This window comes from Jaculus jaculus, chromosome 11 (assembly GCF_020740685.1).
Source record: "Jaculus jaculus isolate mJacJac1 chromosome 11, mJacJac1.mat.Y.cur, whole genome shotgun sequence".
NCBI classification, from domain to species: Eukaryota; Metazoa; Chordata; class Mammalia; order Rodentia; family Dipodidae; genus Jaculus; species Jaculus jaculus.
This window is the reverse complement of record NC_059112.1, coordinates 82,556,965-82,576,670: the sequence shown is the minus strand read 5'-3', so window position 1 is coordinate 82,576,670 and position 19,706 is coordinate 82,556,965. Positions and strand designations below refer to the sequence as shown.

Genomic DNA, 19,706 nt, shown 5'->3' with positions numbered 1-19,706 from the left:
TGAATACCCACAGGTACACCCCGGAAGAATCTACAGCAGGACAGCTGGGTTGAGCAGGGCAGAGGGTGGAAGACAGCTCTTTTGTATGCAAGTATCTCCCTTGAGAGTGAAGTTTAACCTGAAATTTGATTTACAAGATGGAACCTGTCCATGGAATTGTCTGGAAGAATCTGTTCTAGGAATAAGAATAACAAGTGAAAAGGCTCAAAAAGCAAGCTTGAGACTGGAGAGATGGCTTAGCCGTTAAGGTGCTTTCTTGTGAAGCTCAAGATCCAATGTGCTACTCTCCAGATCCTACATTAGCCAGACACACAAAAGGTGAGGCAAGCACATGGTTGCACATGCTCACTAGATGGCACAAGCGTCTGGAGTTTTGATTGCAGAGGCTGAGGCCCTGGTGTGCCAATTCTCTCTCTCTCTCATTAAAAAAAAAAAGTTCCTCACAGAATACAAAACACACACACACACACACACACACACACACACACACACACAATCTTGGCAAGTGTATCAGTTACTTTCTCATTCTCTGAACAAATACCTGACCAGAAAAGCATCTTAGGGGAAAGAAGGGTTTGTTTCTGGGTTACAATTCTGATGGGCAGTTTCATGGTGGGAAAGGCATGGTGGCAGCAGCAGGAAGTGGGCTACTCATATCAGCAGGCAGGAAGCGGAAGACTAGCAGGAAGAGAGGCCAGGGCCTCTTCAAGGCCTGCCTCCAGTGACCCACTTCTTCCAGAAAAGCCCCCTATCCTAAAGGTTCCACAGCCTTCTGAAATAGCACCACCAGCTGGGGGCCATATTTGAACACATGAACTCACAGGACACATTTCACATTTAAACCACAGCAGCAAGCATAAGGCCAAGTCGAAAGGCATGGGGAGGGGCCCGTGAGAGGGACTGGGGGAGGCTGGCAAGAATTAGAGCTAGACTAGGCTGGCCTGTGGTTAAGCTGTGGATCAGCGCTTCATCCTTGTGCCTGACTCCTTTCTTGATGTTAAAGAAAAAAAAATTGATTGATATGAGAGAGAGAAGTCTGAATAGTTTTAATCAACTGCAAAATTTAAGAAGTTTTAAATGGATATGGTGATACGTGCTTGTAATTCCAGCACTCAAGAGGCTGAGGCAGGAGAATTGTTGTAAATTCAAGGCCTTGCCTCAATAAAATAAAATAAAATAAAATAAAATAAAATAAAATAAAATAAAATAAAGTAAATAAAAAAATAAAATATAAAATAAAAAAACACTAAAATAAAAATAATAAAATAAAAGTAAATAATAAAATAACACAAAGCAAGCTAGGCTTGGTGGCCCATACCTATAATCCCCAGCATAGAGGAGGCTGAGGTAGGAGGAGCACTGTGAGTGTGAGGCCAGCCTGGGCTACAGAGTAAGTTCCAGGCCATCCTGGGCTACAGTGAGACTCTGCCTCTAGTTCATTAGTTTAAAAAGCAAACAATAAATAGCCTGAGGTTTTATTGATTAAGATTAGTTTTCCAGGGGCTGGGGATATGGCTTAGCAGTAAAGGCACTTGCCTGAACAGCCAAAGGACCCAGTTTTGATTCTCTAGGACCCACATAAACTAGATGCACAAGGTGGCACATGCTTCTGGAGTTTGTATGCAGTGGCTGGAGGCCCTGGTGTGCCCATTCTCTCTCTTTCTCCTTCCATCTCTCTCAAATAAATAAATAAAAATATTTCTCACAAAGATTAATCTTCCTCCTTAAGACTCCAGCAGGCAGAGCCCTGCTGGAGGAGGTATATCATGGGGGGAGGTGGGCATTTTTTTTTTTTTGATTTGTTGTTTACTTATTATTTAGGGACATACTTGGTATGGATACACTAAGAGTTGGTATCATCCTTTCTCTCATTCCTTCTGGGGGCAGGTTTAGAGCCCAACCCTGCTAGGTGTGTCAAGAGCATTTTTGTGCTCTGAACAAATGTGCGTGCTGGTGTTGGCTTTTTTTCTCTCTGCAGTGGATCTGTGGAAGTGAGCCAACTTCTTCTGCCTCAACAGGACTTCCATTGGAATTCTATAAGCCTGAAATAAGGCCTTTCCTCCTGTTGCAGTCAGGTTTGCATTGTTGGTAGAAATCACCCAACTGAGAACATATTGTGGGAACAAGAGGTTTATTTTGGTTTATAGGCTTGAAGGGAAACTCCATGATGGCAGGGAAAATGATGGCATGAGCAGAGTGTGGACATCACTCCCTGGCCAACATAAGGTGGACCATAGCAGCAGGAGAGTGTGCCAAACACTGGCATGGGGAAACTGGCTATAACACCCATAAGCCCACCCCCAACAATACACTCCTCCAGGAGGCATTAATTCACAAATCTCTTATCAGCTGGGAAACTAGCATTCAGAACACCTAAGTTTATGGGGGACACCTGAATCTACCACATTCCACCCCTGGCCCCCATAAACTGTTAACCATCCATGATGTAAAATACAATGCATTCAGTCCATCTTTAGAAGTAGCCATAGTTTTTATCAATCCCAATGATGTTCAAACATCCCCCTAGTCCAAGATCTTTCAGTTGAGCCATAATATCAAAAGTCTCCCCAAAACCCATAATGGCACAGAATGAACATTCAAAATATGGCATTGGGCATAGCAAAGAAATATTCAACCAATACAAGATTTAAAACAACCAGGGCTAACATCAAACTCTGTAGCTTCAAGTCCAACAACTCTAGTCAATGATAAATCCCCAAGTCCAATAATTCTAACCTGCAACAGGTCTCTGGAGTTCCAATTCTGCCCCTACAACTAGGCTACTCACAGTCCTGTAAAACTTCATCTGGGGCTGGCAATTATCCTTGGCAGCCATCTCATGGTCCTGGCATTTCCACTGGGTCTCCATTGCAATCCACAGTTCATCCTCATGGTCCCATGGGGTCTCCATGCAGGAATCCAGCAAACCTGCTTCACACTGCCCATGGCCATTTCCAAAACACAAGACAAGTGTTGCAAACTCAATGACCTTCTCTTTCTTGCATTTATTATACTCCATAATATCAGGTAGGGTGCCAGTTTGTTAATCCAGGGGGATATAAAGTAGACTTTGAAGAAGGGGACATTCCTTGAGCACTCAGGCCTCTTCAAAAGAGTCTACATTCTTCCTGTTGCCCAGTGGAGGTCAGCTGACCCAATCTCAAAGGTTGTAATATCTCAATTGCAGCTGCATGGGCAGCAGTTCACCCAAAGACTTTTTCTTTCTGTGCCATATCCCTCTGCTCACATCAATTCATTTCTACACAAAGCAACCCTGCACAACTTCTCAGGACACAGGCATAACAGCAAGCTTCTCAAACAAACTGCAAACCCAGTCCAAGCAAAGCTCTTTCTCACCCTCATAAACCAAACCTCACAGTCCATAGTTCTTACTGCATTCAGGTCTTTCAACTCAGACCAGAACAGTCCAGCAAGCTGTACATATAGCACTGCAAGGTGTCTCTTATCCAAGGTTTCAATTCCTTCCACATTCCTCTTGAAAATCTGCTCCAAAAGGCCAAAGCTACACAGTCAGTTGTCTAGCAGCAACCCCACTCTTGGTACCACTTTAATATTGCAGTCAGGTTCACGTTGTTGGTAGAAGTCACCCAACTAAGAGTAGCTTGTGGGAAAAAGAGGTCTATTTTGTCTTACAGGCTTGAGGGGAAGCTCCATGATGGCAGGAGAAATGATGGCATAGCAGAAGATAGACATCACCCCCTGGCCAACATAAGGTGGATAATAGCAACAGGAGAGTGTGGCAAATACTGGCATAGGGAAACTGGCTATAACACCCACAAGCCCACCCCCAACAAGATAACACCTCCAGGAGGTGCTAATTCCTAATTCTCCTTCTGCTGGGATCCTAGCATTCAGAACACCTAAAGTTCATGGGGGACACCTGAATCAAACCACCACACCTCCCATAAGCTGCTCTGGCCAGATGCCTGTCCTCAGCAACGAGAAGGTAACTGCTACAATCACGAAAAAACAAACAGGAAAAGAGCTTAACATAAAGGCAGTTGACTCTGATACATGCCTGTTTTAAAGAATACTTGGTTTTTGTTCAAACAGAAGCCACTGACTTTGGCATTCTGTTTTCAAGGGCGAAGGTGATAGACACCAAGGACACTCAATTCCTCAACTCAAACCAGAGATCCTAAGAGCCCATCACTGAAGTAGACCTAAAACAAACCCAACATGGCTCAGGGAATTTTGTTGAAGAGGGTGCAGAAAGATTGTTAGAACCATAAATTGGAACATTATGCACAGAGATATTGCCTCTTTTTTTATATATATAACTGATGGCTAACCCCACAATGCACAAGTCACAATCTCCATGGCCTTAACCAGCATCCCCAACAAGGATGGTCCCTTTAGTGGGCAGGGATGATGGAAAGGATGGTACCGACATGTGCTGTTTGCATACTGAGTATGTCCATGACTAATAATAAATAAATTAAAATGTAATATAAAAAAATCCTGGTTGGCATTAAAAAGCCTCATATTTCCAGACTGCCACCACTTTCAAGAGCATGGAAAGATACATTTACTTAGGCACAGGTGACCCTTGACTGTGGGTGCCCTCATAAATACCCAGCTCTTTTATTTTCTCCCTCCTTTCCTTTCTCCCACTTTTTTCTTTCCTTCTGGAGACAAGATCTCAAGTAGTTTGGGCTGGCTTCAAACTCAATATGCAGAAGAGGATGGATGACCTTGAGCTTCTGATCCTCCTGCCTCCAGCTCCATGTTGCTGGGTTACAAGCATTCATAACCATGTCTTGTGGAAACTGTGCTAGGGATTGAACCCAGGGCTATAAGTGTGCTAGGCAAGCATTCTACCAGTTAAGCCACATCCCCAGACATTCCATTTCTGTAGGTGAACAAGGTTTAGTAGTCTAGAGGATCATTTGTGTGAATAAAAGAGAAGTGCCCAGTTCTGGCAGGCACTGCCTGAGGTCGTGATTTGAAGCCTTTGGCCATGGTAGTTTTACCATGAGCTCAGAAACTCAGGAACATTTCTCTGACTTGCTACCTACTGCCCAGAGTGAGTGTTTGTTGGATGGGATCCTTCCATTGCCATCCACCTGGTCCTTTGGTGTGCAACTCTGGTCAGAGCTGCCTCCCTTGTCATTCATATACCCTTGACATCCAGGCAGGCAAAGTCACAAGCCTGGCTGTCAGACTGTCAGCCCTGCCAGCTCGTTCTCAAAGCGAGAGGCTCTTCCTGATAGGCCACTCCATGCAGCCAAGGCAGAAAGCTGGACCCATGCCACGCTGTCTGCTCTCTGGCTTGAGCACAAGCCAGGTGAAAGAAGGAATTGTCACAGATATGTGACCCTTAGTCTGATTCACTAGCAGCTGCATGCCTGAACTCCTTTCTTAGTCTCATCAGTGAGAACCAGTTACTTTTTGACACCAGGGCCTTGGTATTCACACTGAGGACTGCTCTAACATGTCTTATGGATTGCTTGGTTTCTGCATGTGCTCAAGATTGTTAATGAGTGGCTAGAGAGATGTCTTGGCGGTTAAGGCACTTCCCCACAAAGCCTAAGGACCCAGGCTCAATTCCCCAGTACCCACATAAGCCAGATACACAAGATAGTGCATGCATCTGCAAGTTTGTTTGCAGTGGCTAGAGGCCCTGGCATGCCCACTTTCCTCTTAAATAAATAAATAAATTAAATATTTTTCAAAATTGTTATCAAGAACATTTTTCATTAGGTCTCTCCCTTGCTTTCTGTGAGGTCCCTAAAGACAATATTTATTTGGAATTTGCTTTCCATGTGAGCTTCTCGCCCCTTGTAACCCTACCTAGTTTGATGGTCATTCTACCTCTGCCTCCCTAGTGCTGGATTACACTGAGACTCCCTTTCTCTTTGTTCATTCCACAAGAATAACCAGGAAACTCAAATATACTTTGATGTGTTATCTCTTGTTATATTAACCTTGTGGCTAGGTGTTTGATAACTGTGACCTTGATGGTTTGTCTTTTATTAACCATATCATGTGAACACCCTATGCAGCATGTCACCCACCACATCTTTTATGGGAAGGGCAGCCTCTCTATGAAAACTCAAATAAATAAAATAAAACTATGTGGGCATCAATGTAGATATGACTGCATTAAGTCTCAAATTATAAAGTGCTAAGATATAATGTGACTTGCAATGTCAGTAGAAATCATTTATTTAGGTCTCAGGTGTTTTGTCCTTACTGCTCTATACTGTGGAATTATATAGCATGCTTTATTTGGCAGATAGGTAATGACACATCCATTGTTACTTTGTTCAGTTAATGAGTGATTGGCTTGCCAGTTATGGGCAAATATGCCAACCCAGTGTTAAGCAGCCTGATAAAATTGCATTTGTGTTCACTTAGAAGGGATCCATCTCTTCTCTCTTGTATTTCCTGTTGCCCATGTCAGCCTGTCGTCCACATCCTTACTACTCAGAATGTAGTCCTGAAAAACCATTCCTACTGAGATTGGTGGCTATACAGAGCCTTGTATCTGGCTGCACTGAATCTAACCAGGACCTCAAGGTGCTGGGTATGCACCCTACAGTGTGAGCAGCCATTTACAAACTGGACACCCCACACTTTTTCATCACACACCTCTCAAGACATAGATCTAGTGATATTACTGTTCTCTTGTTTTATGAGGGCATCAGGGATCCTATAACAATTTATTGTTTTAATAAATTATAAATTTTAATAAGTTTAGGAATTATCTTTATGTTTCTGTTAATAGCACAGATTCTTGGGATGGGGAAATGGCTCACTGAGTAAAGTGCTTGCTATATAAGCATGAAGACCTAGTTCAGATCCCCAGCACCCACATAAAAGCTAGGTGTGGGAATACATGCTTGTAATCTCAGCACTGGGGAGGCAGGGACAGGAGGACCCCTAGGGCTCCCTGATCAGTTGATCTAGATGAATCCATGAGTTATAGGTTTAGCAAGACATCCTGTCACATCTACCTTGCCCTTCCTGGAACGCCCATACTTCCTCTCTCTCTCCCTCTCTCCTTCCCCCTTCTCTGTCTCCCTCCTTCTTTCTCTCTGTTTATAAATAAATAGTAAATAAAATAAGAATGTAAGAGCCAGAGGATGGGGAGGAGTGCTATGGTAGTTTGAATGTGAAATGCCCCCAGAGCCTCATGTGTTTGTGATTAAGCCTGATACTCAGTCCCCAGCTGGTGGCAGTTCGGGAGATGAACCCTGACTGCAGATGTATCGCTGGGGGCCAACCTTGAGGTTTATTTACCCATCATGCCAGTGCCAGTTAGCTCACCCTCTTGATGCATTCTGCCATATGCACACGTACCTGCACACACACACACACACACACACACACACACACACACATAGAGCACACACATGCACATGAAAATAATCCAACACAAATTCTCAGCCCTTCTGTGTGCATTTATTTCTTTGATGTTTTTACTTGTTTTCTTCATGCACATCCCAGGAGATTCTGGCATAGGGGAAGCTTGAGAAATACTCGTCTCCTGCATGTCAGGCCATCCATTTCCTGGGTCTTGAGGGCCTCACTGTGTCCTGTGCTGATTGTTGCCAAGCTTTCTGTGGTCACTGTTTTCTCTTGCGCCCTCAAACTCACAAGCTTCTCCCCACTTATGTGGTGTATGCACACCCTCTCTTCCCTCCCGTTGGTGAGCTTGACTGTGCTTCCCTCTGGGCTCCACTTGTTGGCACCGTGGCTGGCCTTGCTCAGACAGCACCTCGTCACAGCTGGGACCAAGGGCCCCTCTTCCTTTTCCATGTCATCTTCTCCTCTTGTCTGCTTCCTATCCCATTTGGAAGATTGGTCGTGGTTTGTGCTTCCATTAGCCTAGGAAGCTCCACTATGTGACTTATTTCTGTGCTCTGTCCACTTTGTAAACACCCAGCTGGCCACCTGCTTGTCCAGTGTTAAGCTCTTACATATACATTGAGCTGAGTGGATAACCTTTGAGAAACTCTCCTTTCTCACTGAGTATCATCTATTGAAGGTCCTTAAACCACAAATAATTTACATCAACAGCATATGAGGAGCACTGGGAGCTTAGTAGATTTTCTAAAGCGAGGTTTTACTACCTACCGATCAACTTTTGTGTCTTTCATGACAGTTTACATAAGCAAACACAAGTCCATTGCACTCTTTAGTAGCTGGGGTTCCTGCCAATGCCAGAGACCTTCAGGGCTTGCCTTTAGTGCTTAAAGAACTAATGAGCTGTTTTGAATTACTGGATGTCAATAATTAGAGAAAAATAATCAATTTTTTTTTGTTTGTTTCATGATAATCCCTACCCTTGCATACTGGGAATTGAACCTAGTACTTGTACATGTTAGGCAAGCACTGAGCTACATCTCCAACCTTTGGTTTTTTTAAGCATAAGTTCCCCATGTTAATCATGAAATCTCTTAGAGTGTTCACTTAAGACTTGTCATAATAACTTATTCTTGATTGTGATTCAAACAGCGTTACCTCTTTTTATGTTCTTACAGGTGGTTAATAGTGAAAGATTCTTTCTTACTATATATGAAACCAGACAGTGGAGCTATTGCGTTCGTCCTCCTCGTAGACAAAGAATTCAGAATCAAAGTGGGGAAGAAAGAGACAGAAACAAAATATGGACTTCGAATCGATAATCTTTCAAGGTAGAAACTGCACATACTTAAAAATTACTTCTTCCCAAATCAGTCTCTCTCCCTCCCTCTTTGTATTTTAGAGGCAGGGTCTCTTTCTAGCTCAGGCTGACTTGGAAATTAAGCTGTATCCTCAGGCTGGTCCCAAACTGATGGTGCTCCTCCTGCCTTAGTCTCCCAAGATTAAAAGTGTGTGCCACCGCATCAGGCTTCCCCCACCAGATGTCTTAAAAATAAATTTTTTCTCTCAACTTTAAGTGATAAAAGAGTAAAATAAATTTAAATGTTAGAAACGTTTATTTGGAACTCACTCTCAACCAAAATTAATACAACTACTTTTTCCTTGTATATATATTTTAAGAACAGAATAACATTTATGAGACAGAATAAATGGTCCTATGGGAAGATATATGCCTATTTGAACAAAATTTACTGCTCAGCTTTTCAATTTACTAAAGAGTGATAGTTCACATTTTATAAAATTCAAATTTTGCTTGATAAATCAATATCTTTTATTGATATGTACCTTAAAAGTAGTTTGATGTAAAAAATCTACTTTTATAGATTTTGAGAAAGATATCTTGACAAGATACTCAAATGTGCATGCATTATGTATTTTATTATTGATTATATGTGACTTGAAATAGGTTTCTGACTAGAAGCTTATAATTGTACCTTGCGTATGTGGGGGTTGCATATGTATATGTGGAGATATATATATCTGTATTATTTGCCCTCATATATATGCATGTGTCATTTCTGTATGCATAGCTGCAATGTAGATATGTACACCCCTACTAATATGTTTGTATACATGTGTGAATGTGTGTGTATACATGTGAGTGCTTGTGTGTAGGTATAGAACAATGATGAGCACCCCAAAGCTCTTCAGAAGGGAGCACTGGGATTGCTGTAGGGAGCACTGTGGAGCTGCTCTGCAGTCTCCTTCCTGGCATTGTTTACCAGCCACAGTTCTCAGCAGTCCTTGAAATATTTCCTGCATTCCTCTCTTTCTCCCTCACTTGTTTCCTTCACTCACTTGTACATCAAATGAATCCACTCAAATCCAGGACGTGCCAGAAAGTACTCCTTGTCACCAGTCATTTTATCAAACCATCTCACTTTTCCATTGATGATTTAAGGCCCTATTTCTCTGCCTTTACTTACAAGCCTCCCTAAGCACAGGTTTCCAGCTCAGTGGAGGCAATTCTCTGTACCAGCCTTTCTCCAACATTTTTCTTGCCTCTTCCCACTTTCTCTTTTTATTTTTGTTCTTTAAAATATTTTATTTTTTAGAGCTGGAGAAATGGCTTAGTGGCTAAGGCATTTGCCTGCAAAGCCAAAGGATCCTGGTTTGATTCCCCAGGGCCTACATAAGCCAGGTAAACAAGGTGGTGCATGCATCTGGAGTTCATTTGCAGTGGTTGGATGCCCTGACATGCCCATTCTCTCTTTCTCTCTCCCTCTCTCCCTTTTTTTTCTCTCTCTCTGTATCTCTTTCTCTCTCTGCCAAATAAATAAATTAAATATATTTAAAAAAATTATTTTCATTTATTTACCTGAGAGAGAGAGGAGAGAGAGAGATTGGACACTCCAGGGTCTCCAGCCACTGCAGATGAACTTCAGCTGCACGTACCACCTTGTTCATCTGGCTTATGTGAGTCCTATTGAATTGAATTTTGGCTTTGTAAGCAAGCACCTTAACTGCTAACCCATCTCTTCACCCTGTTCTTTCTATTTTCATGTTGAAATAGTTTCCTCTTACCCTCACAAGGTCTGCTTATCAGTCATGTCTCTCAAACAGTCATTTTTCCCACACAACAGGTTTCAGAGGCATTGCAGCTCAAACACTAGGTCAAACCCAGACCTGAGCCCTTTTGCTCCTGTTCCCAGGAACTCACGTCTCTGTGGCTGCACTTGCTGGATACACACCTCTCCTCCCACTCCGTTTCTCCCCCTCCCTGCTTTCATACCTCAGCAACATCAGCCCCTCTGTTAGACATCCTCCCTCTAGGATATATTGAGAGGAGCAATTTGAGCATCCATAATCTTTTATTTATTTAAGAGAGAAAGAGAGAGAGAAAGGAAGCACCAGGGCCTCCAGCCACTGCAAAAGAACTCCAGATGTATGCATCACCTTGTGCATCTGGCTTATGCAGGTCCTGGAGAATCTAACCTAGGTCCTCTGTCTTTTCAGGCAAGTGCCTTAACTGCTAAGCCATCTCTCCAAACCATCTTCCCTAATCTTTATGAAGGATTATTTTGAAGTCTGTGAACATAACCCCTTCATGGTTTTCATGAGAATTATTGCAACCCCTCCAAAGAAAAACCCCACAAAAACCCAATAAAACAAAATGTTGCCTCCTGGCTAGTCCTCTTTTTATAGTAGCTCATTTCTGCTTATATGGCAGATAGGTAGCTGGATATAACTCCTATTTTCCTTGGAAATTCAGTCTTGGATATATTATTTTCATCTCTTGGCAGCAGTCACTAATTCTGACCCTTGGCATCCAATAAACTTTCCATAATCTATTCAGAATTCATTTCAACATTTATAAATCTGTAACATGTTTGGATAGTTTGGTAATGGGACAAAAGAAAACTTAGTGAAAACTAGCTTATAGCATAGAGAATTTATCAGTCATGTTGGGCAGTTAATTCTAAAGCTCAGACTATGCCATTAAGATATATTTTCTGAGCTGGATGTGGTGGCGCACACCTTTAATCCAAGCACTTGGGAAGCAGTGGTAGGAGGATTGCCATGAGTTCAAGTTTACCCTGAGACTCCATAGTGAATTCCAGGTCAGCCTGAACTAGACTGAGGCCATACCTCGAAAAAGAAAAAAAAAAAGTTATATTTTCTGGGCTAGAGAGATGGCTTAGTGGATAATGAGCTTGCCTACAAAGCTTAAGAACCTAGTTTCGATTCCCCAGTACCCAGGTAAGCCAGGTGGACAAGGTGGTGGTGCATACATCTGGAGTTTGTTTGCAGTGGCTTGTGACCCTGACATGCCCGTTCTCTCTTTGTCTTTCTCTGTCTCTTCTTTTCTTCCCTTGTCTCTCAAATAAATAAAATAAAGCTGAACTTAAAAGTTACTAAAAGAAAAAGGATATATATTTCCCCATTCTGTCCTCCAAGATCTGCCTTATCCTCAAATTGGTCTCCTCTTGGCAGATGGCTACCCACTACCCTCACATCAAAGTCAGTTGGAAGGGAGAGAGTTCTCCCAGCATTCCTGGGTGCTTAGATTTGTTCTCACTATGTGGAATTGGCTCATGTGTTCCTGTCAGGACTTACTAGGAGTAGGGTAGTAGAAGACAGTGTTTTGCTAGTTTTGATAGACTCAGGAGAGCAATGGTGACTCACTTTGAGCACAATCAGGATTATGTTTCCAGAATCCAAGAGATTGGACAGTATGCAGTACCCTAGAGGAACCAGGGAGAGCAAGATCTCACCTTCTCACCGGGTGCCTCTTATACTGCTGTTCACCACCCAGGGTACTTCTAGGTCTACCTCGAATACCTTGGGACAAGTTTGTATGAGTGAATGAGAATCCAACAGTTTATTTTTGACATATTAAATATTTTCAGATATTCTACCAAAACTTTTTAGAAGCCTGCTCTTTTGATGATCTTTGCCTAAAAGTTTTAATCTCTATTTGCTATAGTGTCAAATAAAATGATATGTTTGACTTTGTTTTAAGAAGTGGACCACAAAGTGACTGCCTCCTACCCCAATCTTGTTTTTTTTTTTTTTTAAAGGACACTTATTTTAAAATGCAACAGCTACAGACATGCCCGGTGGTGGGGAGGGGCTATCGAAGAATTTATCCAGAAGCATGGCACCAATTTTCTCAAAGACCATCGGTTTGGTTCGTATGCTGCTATCCAAGAGAATGCATTAGCTAAATGGTGAGAGTTTGCTTGTAGGAATTCACATGTCTCCATTCACATATCTATTATACTAGTATAGATTCATCTGGGACCATTCCAAATAAACAAACAAAAAATAATATTTACCAAAGTCCTCTCTTTCTGAGGCCATACTGACTATATGAATATTGTTAGTATTCAAGTTTTGGTTTAATTTTTTTTTTCATGGGGATTTTAGTCAACTGTAGGTTTGGAGGTATGGTTTTTGGTTTTTGGCTATTTATTTACTATCTATTTTAGGAGTTTTACTTTGAGGTAGGGTCTGATGTAAACCAGACTGGCCTTGAACTTGCTATGTGCCCAAAGATGACCTTGAGTTCTTGGTCCTCCTGCTTCTACCTCCCAGGTGCTGGGCTTACAGATGTATGCCCCCATGACTCTCCCAAAGTCTGATTTTTGCAGTGTTTTTCCATCCTAGGGATGTAACTCAGCTGGTCAAGGGCTTCCTTAACACATAGGAAACCTTGGGTTAAATTCTCAGCAACACATAAACTGGGTGTGGAGGCATGCACCTATATTCTCAGCCCTCTGGAGAGGGAGCCAGAATCAGAAGTTCAAGGTCATTGGTGGCTGCTTACTGAGTTGGAGGCCAGCCTGGGTTACATGAGACTCTGTCTCAAAACAAACAAACAAAAAGCCAAAATAACTTCATATATGCCTTTTTAACAACAACAACAAAAAAACCTTCTTATATGTCTTGGAGATATAAATGGACGTTTGGGGCTGGAGAGATGGCTTAGCAGTTAAGTGCTTGCCTATGAAGCCTAAGGACCCCGGTTCAAGGCTCAATACCCCAGGACCCATGTTAGCCAGATGCACAAGGGGGCGCACATGTCTGGAGTTCATTTGCCTTGGCTGGAGGCCCTGGCGCGCCCATTCTCTTGCACTCTCTCTGTCTTTGCCTCTTTCTCTGTCACTTTCAAATAAGTAAATAAACATAAAACAATTTTTTTAAAAAAAATGGAAGTTTGTTTAAACCTTTAACATGCTTTCTACTTAGGAATTGGAATATGGGCTGTTTTAAGGCTGAGAAGAAAACACAAAACAAGGCCCTGTTGGATCCTGGATTTCATTAACTTACTACCCTCTAAGCAGAGATTGCTTGGGCCTTTACGTTGCACTGATCCTACGTAATAGACAGTAGGTCAAGGCCATATTTACAACCCTTGCTTTTATTCACACAAAGCAAAATGCAGATTACGCAGTGCTACACATGGTTTGTTTTAATCTAGGATATGTTTATCATTTTCTCTGTTTTTTTTTTTTTGTCTTTTTTTAGTTAAAAAAATAAAGTCAAGAGCAGCAACAAATCAAATCCCTTGTTTTGCAGGTACGTGAATGCGAAAGGTTACTTTGAAGACATAGCAAATGCAATGGAGGAGGCAGAGGAGGAAATTTTCATCACGGATTGGTGGTTAGTATTTGTCAGCAAGGACTTTATCTAGACGTTTCTGTGTTTCCCATCACACAGTGTGAAAACTGGCACAGTGGTTTAGTCCAAGGTACAACAAAGAGAATAGCTTCCAGTGAGAAAATTGCTCAAAAAATTGGCCTTCAAGTAAATTCTTAAAATATTTTGCTTGAACAGTTTTGTTCTTTCTTTCCATTTGAAAGCAGGCACACAAATATGCATTTTATTTTTTATTTTTAAGATATTTTAGCAACTGTGTCATACTACAAATATGGCTGTGGAGATAGAGGAAACCCATTCTCTCCACACATCTTTCTCCCTCTTGGCATGTTCATCGCTAGGTCCAATGAACATGCTCCTGAATTGTCCCTTTGAAATTGGCCTAGTTCCATTTGTCTGTTACCGGTGAAAGGCCCTTCGTAATGGCCGGGCAGCCCTAGGACAGGTACATCAGGTTTCATCTTTCTTTTCGCATTGCAAGCTTCCATGCGAGCTATGACGACTATGAATGCTACTAGAAATCTCGTAGCTGAAGCTCATTAGCTCCTGAGGAGTTTGACATTTGGAGGTGGTGCAGTGTGACCTCGGTCCAGTTACCTGTCACCCCAGGGAAAGCCCGGCACATATGCCAGCACTGCTGGATGCAAACAAAAATGTCTAGACTATGTTATCCTTCAAGGAATTTCAATGTCACAAACTGCCCCCTTGTTTCTCCCTCCCTCCCTTCCTCTCTGCTTTCTTCCTTCCCTTTTTCCTTCTTTTTTGGAGACAGGGTCACACAGTATAACCCAGGTTGGCCTAGAACTCATATATACCCAGGATGACCTCAAAACTCATGGTGATCCTCCTTCCTCCAAAGGTTTTGGGATGATAGGCCTAAGTCATCACATCCAGCTGGAATTCCCCTTGTTTATCTCTATATGAATCTAAAAAAAATAACAATTTATATTCTTTTTAAACATATATTTTTATTTATTGATTTGGGAGAGAAAGAGGGAGAGAGAGGAAGACAGAGAGAGAGAGAGAGAATGGGTGCACCAGGGCCTCCAGCCACTGCAACTGAACTCCAGACACATGCACCCCCTTGTGCATCTGGCTTACTTGGGTCCTGGGGAATCGAACCTGGTCCTTTGGCTTTGCACACAAATAATTTATATCCTTTTAATTCTGGATGTGGGGATAGGGGAAGGTAAAAGCAATGTGAGTCTAGCTTCTATTATTTTACTTTAGTTATATGAAGATTTTTACTTCTAGGACCTTCTCCCAATTTCAGCATTATTGACATTTGGGCCAAATCATTTTTTGTTGTGGAAGCTGTACCACGCACATAGGCCATGGAGTGGCACCTCTCGCCTGGCTCGCTTAGATGCCTGTAACAACCAAAATATCTTTAGTCATTGCCAAATATTGACTATTTTCTAGACACAAGAATTAACTAAAGATTAGTGTAACACTCTTGTTCATTTGTAAACTATTTCTGAAACTTCAGCAATGACATGAGAGTGAAATGATTTTGAATGGATGCTACATTCTCGTGATTTATGCAAGGACATGCTGTGTCCTTCGAAGGGGCTACACAGTAAAACATAGACTCTTTTTTAAACATAGAAAAATACTTCTGAATTCAGCAAGAGTGTGAACCAGGATGTTATTTCTTCTCATAACTGCACCAGGATAGCGTGTTATTACAACATGCATTTTGCAATGAAACCTTGACTGTAACTTCCCTCTTAACGAATTGAGGACATTCTTGGTTTGGTCAGTCCTCGCTCTAGAAAGAGCAGTCATATGTCATGAGGGTTTTATTCCTTAGCAGCAGCACATGTCATGGTGCTCATGTTTTCAGGTGTGTTTAGGACATGCGCTTGGCATTTTTAGAAATAACTGTCCACTGAACCCTTCTCCTCTCCTTCCTCCCCTCCCCTCCTCCTCCCCCTGTTCACAGGGCTAGGGATTCTCTTATCTTCTTTGTAAATCCTTCCCTCTGTCTCCCTCCATTGTGGCTCTTCAGACATCCTAGCTAAAGAAGTCGTTCCATTCCCTTCTGGTCTCCATGGTTTCTGATGAGCAACATTAAGTAATATGTCATTTTTACAATTCTTCCTCTGTGTGTAGTTTTTGGCTGTTCGCTTATGCCACTTGGGTTTATGTTGTTTAGGGTACTTTCAGAATCTTGAATTTGTAGTTTAATATTTCTAGATAAATTTGAGAAACTCTCTTACTATTATTTTTTCAGACTTATTATTGTTGTGGATATTTCCTCTTCTAGGTCTCTAATGACTTGGAAATACATCACTTTACTATTGTCTCTTTTCTCATTTTAAAATCTTTCTTCTCTTTGTTGTTCATGTTGGATAATGTCTAGTTCACTACCTTCAGCCTTACTGCTTCATTTTTCTGTTACCTTCACTTAAGTATTGGGCCTGTAAAGTGAGATTTCTGTTTATTTTTTCTTTCTATTTTTGTGATAATTGCATTCTTATTTGAAAATTCCTATTTGGTTCTCTATAGTGTCTGCTTCTTTGAGATAATTTCACATATCCAGAGTGTTCCCCCTTTTACGTTGCAGTATTTTTATATAAATCTGACAAGGATTTAAACTATGGAATGGAGTTCCAATATCCACATCACCTCACCTTTGGAATCTGTTTCTATACAAATTGAGGGGTTTTTTTGTTTGTTTGTTTTGTTTTGGTTCATTATATTCCCAAATTGAGGGTTTTTTGTTATTGTTGTTGTTGTTATTTTGTTTTGGTTCATTGTAATTCCCAGTACTTGTTTTATTCTAGAAAAATTTAATACTCTAAGACTCTAACTCTTATTTAAATCATATGTGTAGTATTGTTACATTTTCTTTTTTAAAATTTTTTGTTCATTTTTATTTATGTATTTGAGAGTGACAGATGCAAACAGAGAAAGAGAGAGAGTGTGGACGTGCCAGGGCCTCTAGCCACTGCAAACAAATTCCAGACGTGTGCGCCCCCTTGTGCATCTGACTAATGTGGGTCCTGGGGAATCGAGCCTCGAACCAGGGTCCTTAGACTTCACAGGCAAGCGTTTAACTGCTAAGCCATCTCTCCAGCCCTTGTTATATTTTCTGGAGTAGGCAGTTGACTTATTTGTGTTTAGGTAAAAAAGTTCTAACCATTCTTCAGTGCTGTGGTCTTTTTTTGAAGGTTCGGAAAGATTTTATTATAGCTTAGAGCTTTAGGAAGGAGAGCCTTACAAGAAAGGTGGCTTACGGGAAGGGAGGAAGGCATATATCTTTGCACAAGGAGGCAAGAATGGTTTGAGACAGAAAGAAGGAGGGAGGAGGGCATATAATGTTCTCCTGACCAGGACAAAGCAGGAGTGGGGTAAAACCCACCCAGAGACCCAAATTGGGGTGTTTCATAGGTTCTGAATGGGGGCTGAGCTAACCAGTCTTGGTGCCAGGTTCTACATCTGAGTGGGGGCCGCATTCAAGAGCTATGATTCCAGGCTCAGATTTATCCTCAGCAATCTTAATTCCAGGAGAGAAGAACTCTTTTCTAGGGAGGGACTCCTGTAGAGTTTAAGGACAACAGATCTAGGGAACTCCTTTAGGCAGCAAGAGATAAGGAGGAGCCAGATCCTTCTGTGACCTCTAGCAAAGTAGAGACTGCAAGGGCCGGTTCAAGAACATTCTTTGCTTTTAATTTTGGGGTCCTGTCACTCTGAACTGCTCTGAAGAAGTAACTTTATCTATTGTTAGGGAACTGGGGTGATGACCAATCAGACATCTTTGAGCTGAGTAGGGTTGTTGAGGGTGGTAATTAGAGTAACTCTCTAGTGTGTCTATCTGAAGGACCCCAAGAGCGCATTGGTATAATTCAGGAAGACAGTCTTGGATAAGATGTTGGGGAGAAAGGATAAAAGAAAGGAGTTCAGAGGAGGCGAGCACTAAGCAAATTGGACCTCTTTGGGTTTCTCATTCTTTAGACTCTCAGGCCTTGGAGGGCGGTTGAGGGGCCTCAGGTGAATGGAGCTAGATTGTCACCAGACCTTCCGAATGTGGGCTGACTGGAAGCAAGAGGAGATAAAGTTAGATTAGCCGCTGAGAACACAAGGTCCACACATGAGCAGTTACTCTTATCAGCGATGGCGAACAATTCTCTTTTCACCACAAAGATCCAGAAATCCATGTCTAAAGCTGTTCACCAAATGGAATGGTCTCTACCGTTCTTAAAGATCTTGTCCGGCAAAGGAGACATTATCAGAATTGTCAAGACACATATACAACATGCGGCCTTGATAACGGCACAGATGTGGCTCTGAGGTGCTGAGCACACCCACCTAAAGTTACACTGCTTTGTTCAGTGGCCACTTTCATCAGTGGACCTTTGAAGTTCAGATAGAGAACTCTCTGGGCCATGTGGCCCAGAGCATGTAAGGGACACGTCACTAGCTAGCCATCTGTTTCTTGCCGACTGCTTCAGAGCAAGTAGGCAGCCACAGTTTAACTTTTCTATTTCCAAGGTCTGTTGTGGCTCCTCAGGAGCACTCTTGGTGGCATGGGAGGAGCTGTGTGACCATCACAGCATTTGTGCCATCTGTTTGGCTGAGTCTGGCCATGCTGACCATGTGGCTTCCTGCGGAAGCATTGAGGGTTTCCCCCTCTTTTCTGCCTCTCTTTTTGCAGACTTACAGATTGGTTGGAGCCCAATCTTTGGGTCTCTGTATCATCCCTGATCATTAACATAGCTGACTTCCCAAAGTTGTAGTTCCTTCCAAAAGTTCTGTTGTCTTTTGGGCCTGCTTGACCTGGGAGGTCAGGACCATGGCTGTGGTTCTTTTGTGTGTGTGTATGAGAGAGAGAGAGAAAGAGAGAGGGGAGCGGGGAGAGGGCGATTGGGAGGGAGAGAATTGGCATATTAGGGCCTATAACCACTGCAAGTAAACTCCAGACCTAGCACTAGGGCCACCTTGTGCGCATGCACAACCTTGTACATGTGTCACCTTGTGTGTCTGGCTTACATGGGGCCTGGGGTGTTGAACCTGGGTCCTTCAGCCTTGTTGGCAAACGCCTTAACCGCTAAGCCACCTCTGCAGACCAGGGCTGTGGTTTGAACGTCTGTTTTGTTTCTGAAGCCCTTGCAGTGCTATTAGGATCTGTTCCTCCAGCTGCATGCCACCTAGTGGTCAATCTCGAGCTAGTTGGTAATCTGTTTCTTCCTTTGGTTCTCCAATTCCTCGGCATGCTATTTAGAAGCAAACCTACACACATACATACACGGGCAATTACAAACAGATTTATTGTATTGTTTTCCTAAGATCTTCTCTCTCCATGACCTTACAACCATTTTATTTCTCTGTGTGTCTGTGTGTGTACCTATTTGTGTGTGTATGTGGTATGCGTGCATGTGTGTATGTGTGTGTGTGTGTGTGTGTGCAAGTGCACATGCATGCCTGTGGAAGCCAGAGGACAATCCTGGGTGCCATTCTTTACCTAGGACAGGTCTCGCATTGGCCTGAAGATCACTAATTAGGATGGATTGGCCCCCTCTCCCAAACTCTGGGATTACAAACACACACTACCCCACCTGGCTGCGCTTTGTTGTTGCTGTCATTTGTAATGTGTGTTCTGGGGGTTGAACTCAAGTTCTCATGCTTGCAATGCAGGCATTTTAATGACTAAGCCATCTCCCCAGCCCCTGTTCTCAACTCTTTCTAATTCCTTCCATCCCCACTTT

The 19,706-nt window shown here is 42.4% G+C and overlaps 1 protein-coding gene across 5 annotated transcripts in view; it reads left to right on the top strand.

The window, feature by feature from the left end:
* The window catches only part of Pld1 (phospholipase D1), a 224,524-nt gene that overhangs the window by 96,233 nt on the left and 108,585 nt on the right, over window positions 1-19,706 (top strand). For all 5 annotated transcript variants that reach the window (XM_045161639.1, XM_045161640.1, XM_045161642.1 and 2 more), the window contains exons 9-11: window positions 8,511-8,663; window positions 12,414-12,563; window positions 13,915-13,998. In XM_045161639.1, the coding sequence (XP_045017574.1) occupies window positions 8,511-8,663; window positions 12,414-12,563; window positions 13,915-13,998 (387 nt within the window). The remainder of the gene's footprint in view (window positions 1-8,510; window positions 8,664-12,413; window positions 12,564-13,914; window positions 13,999-19,706) is intronic.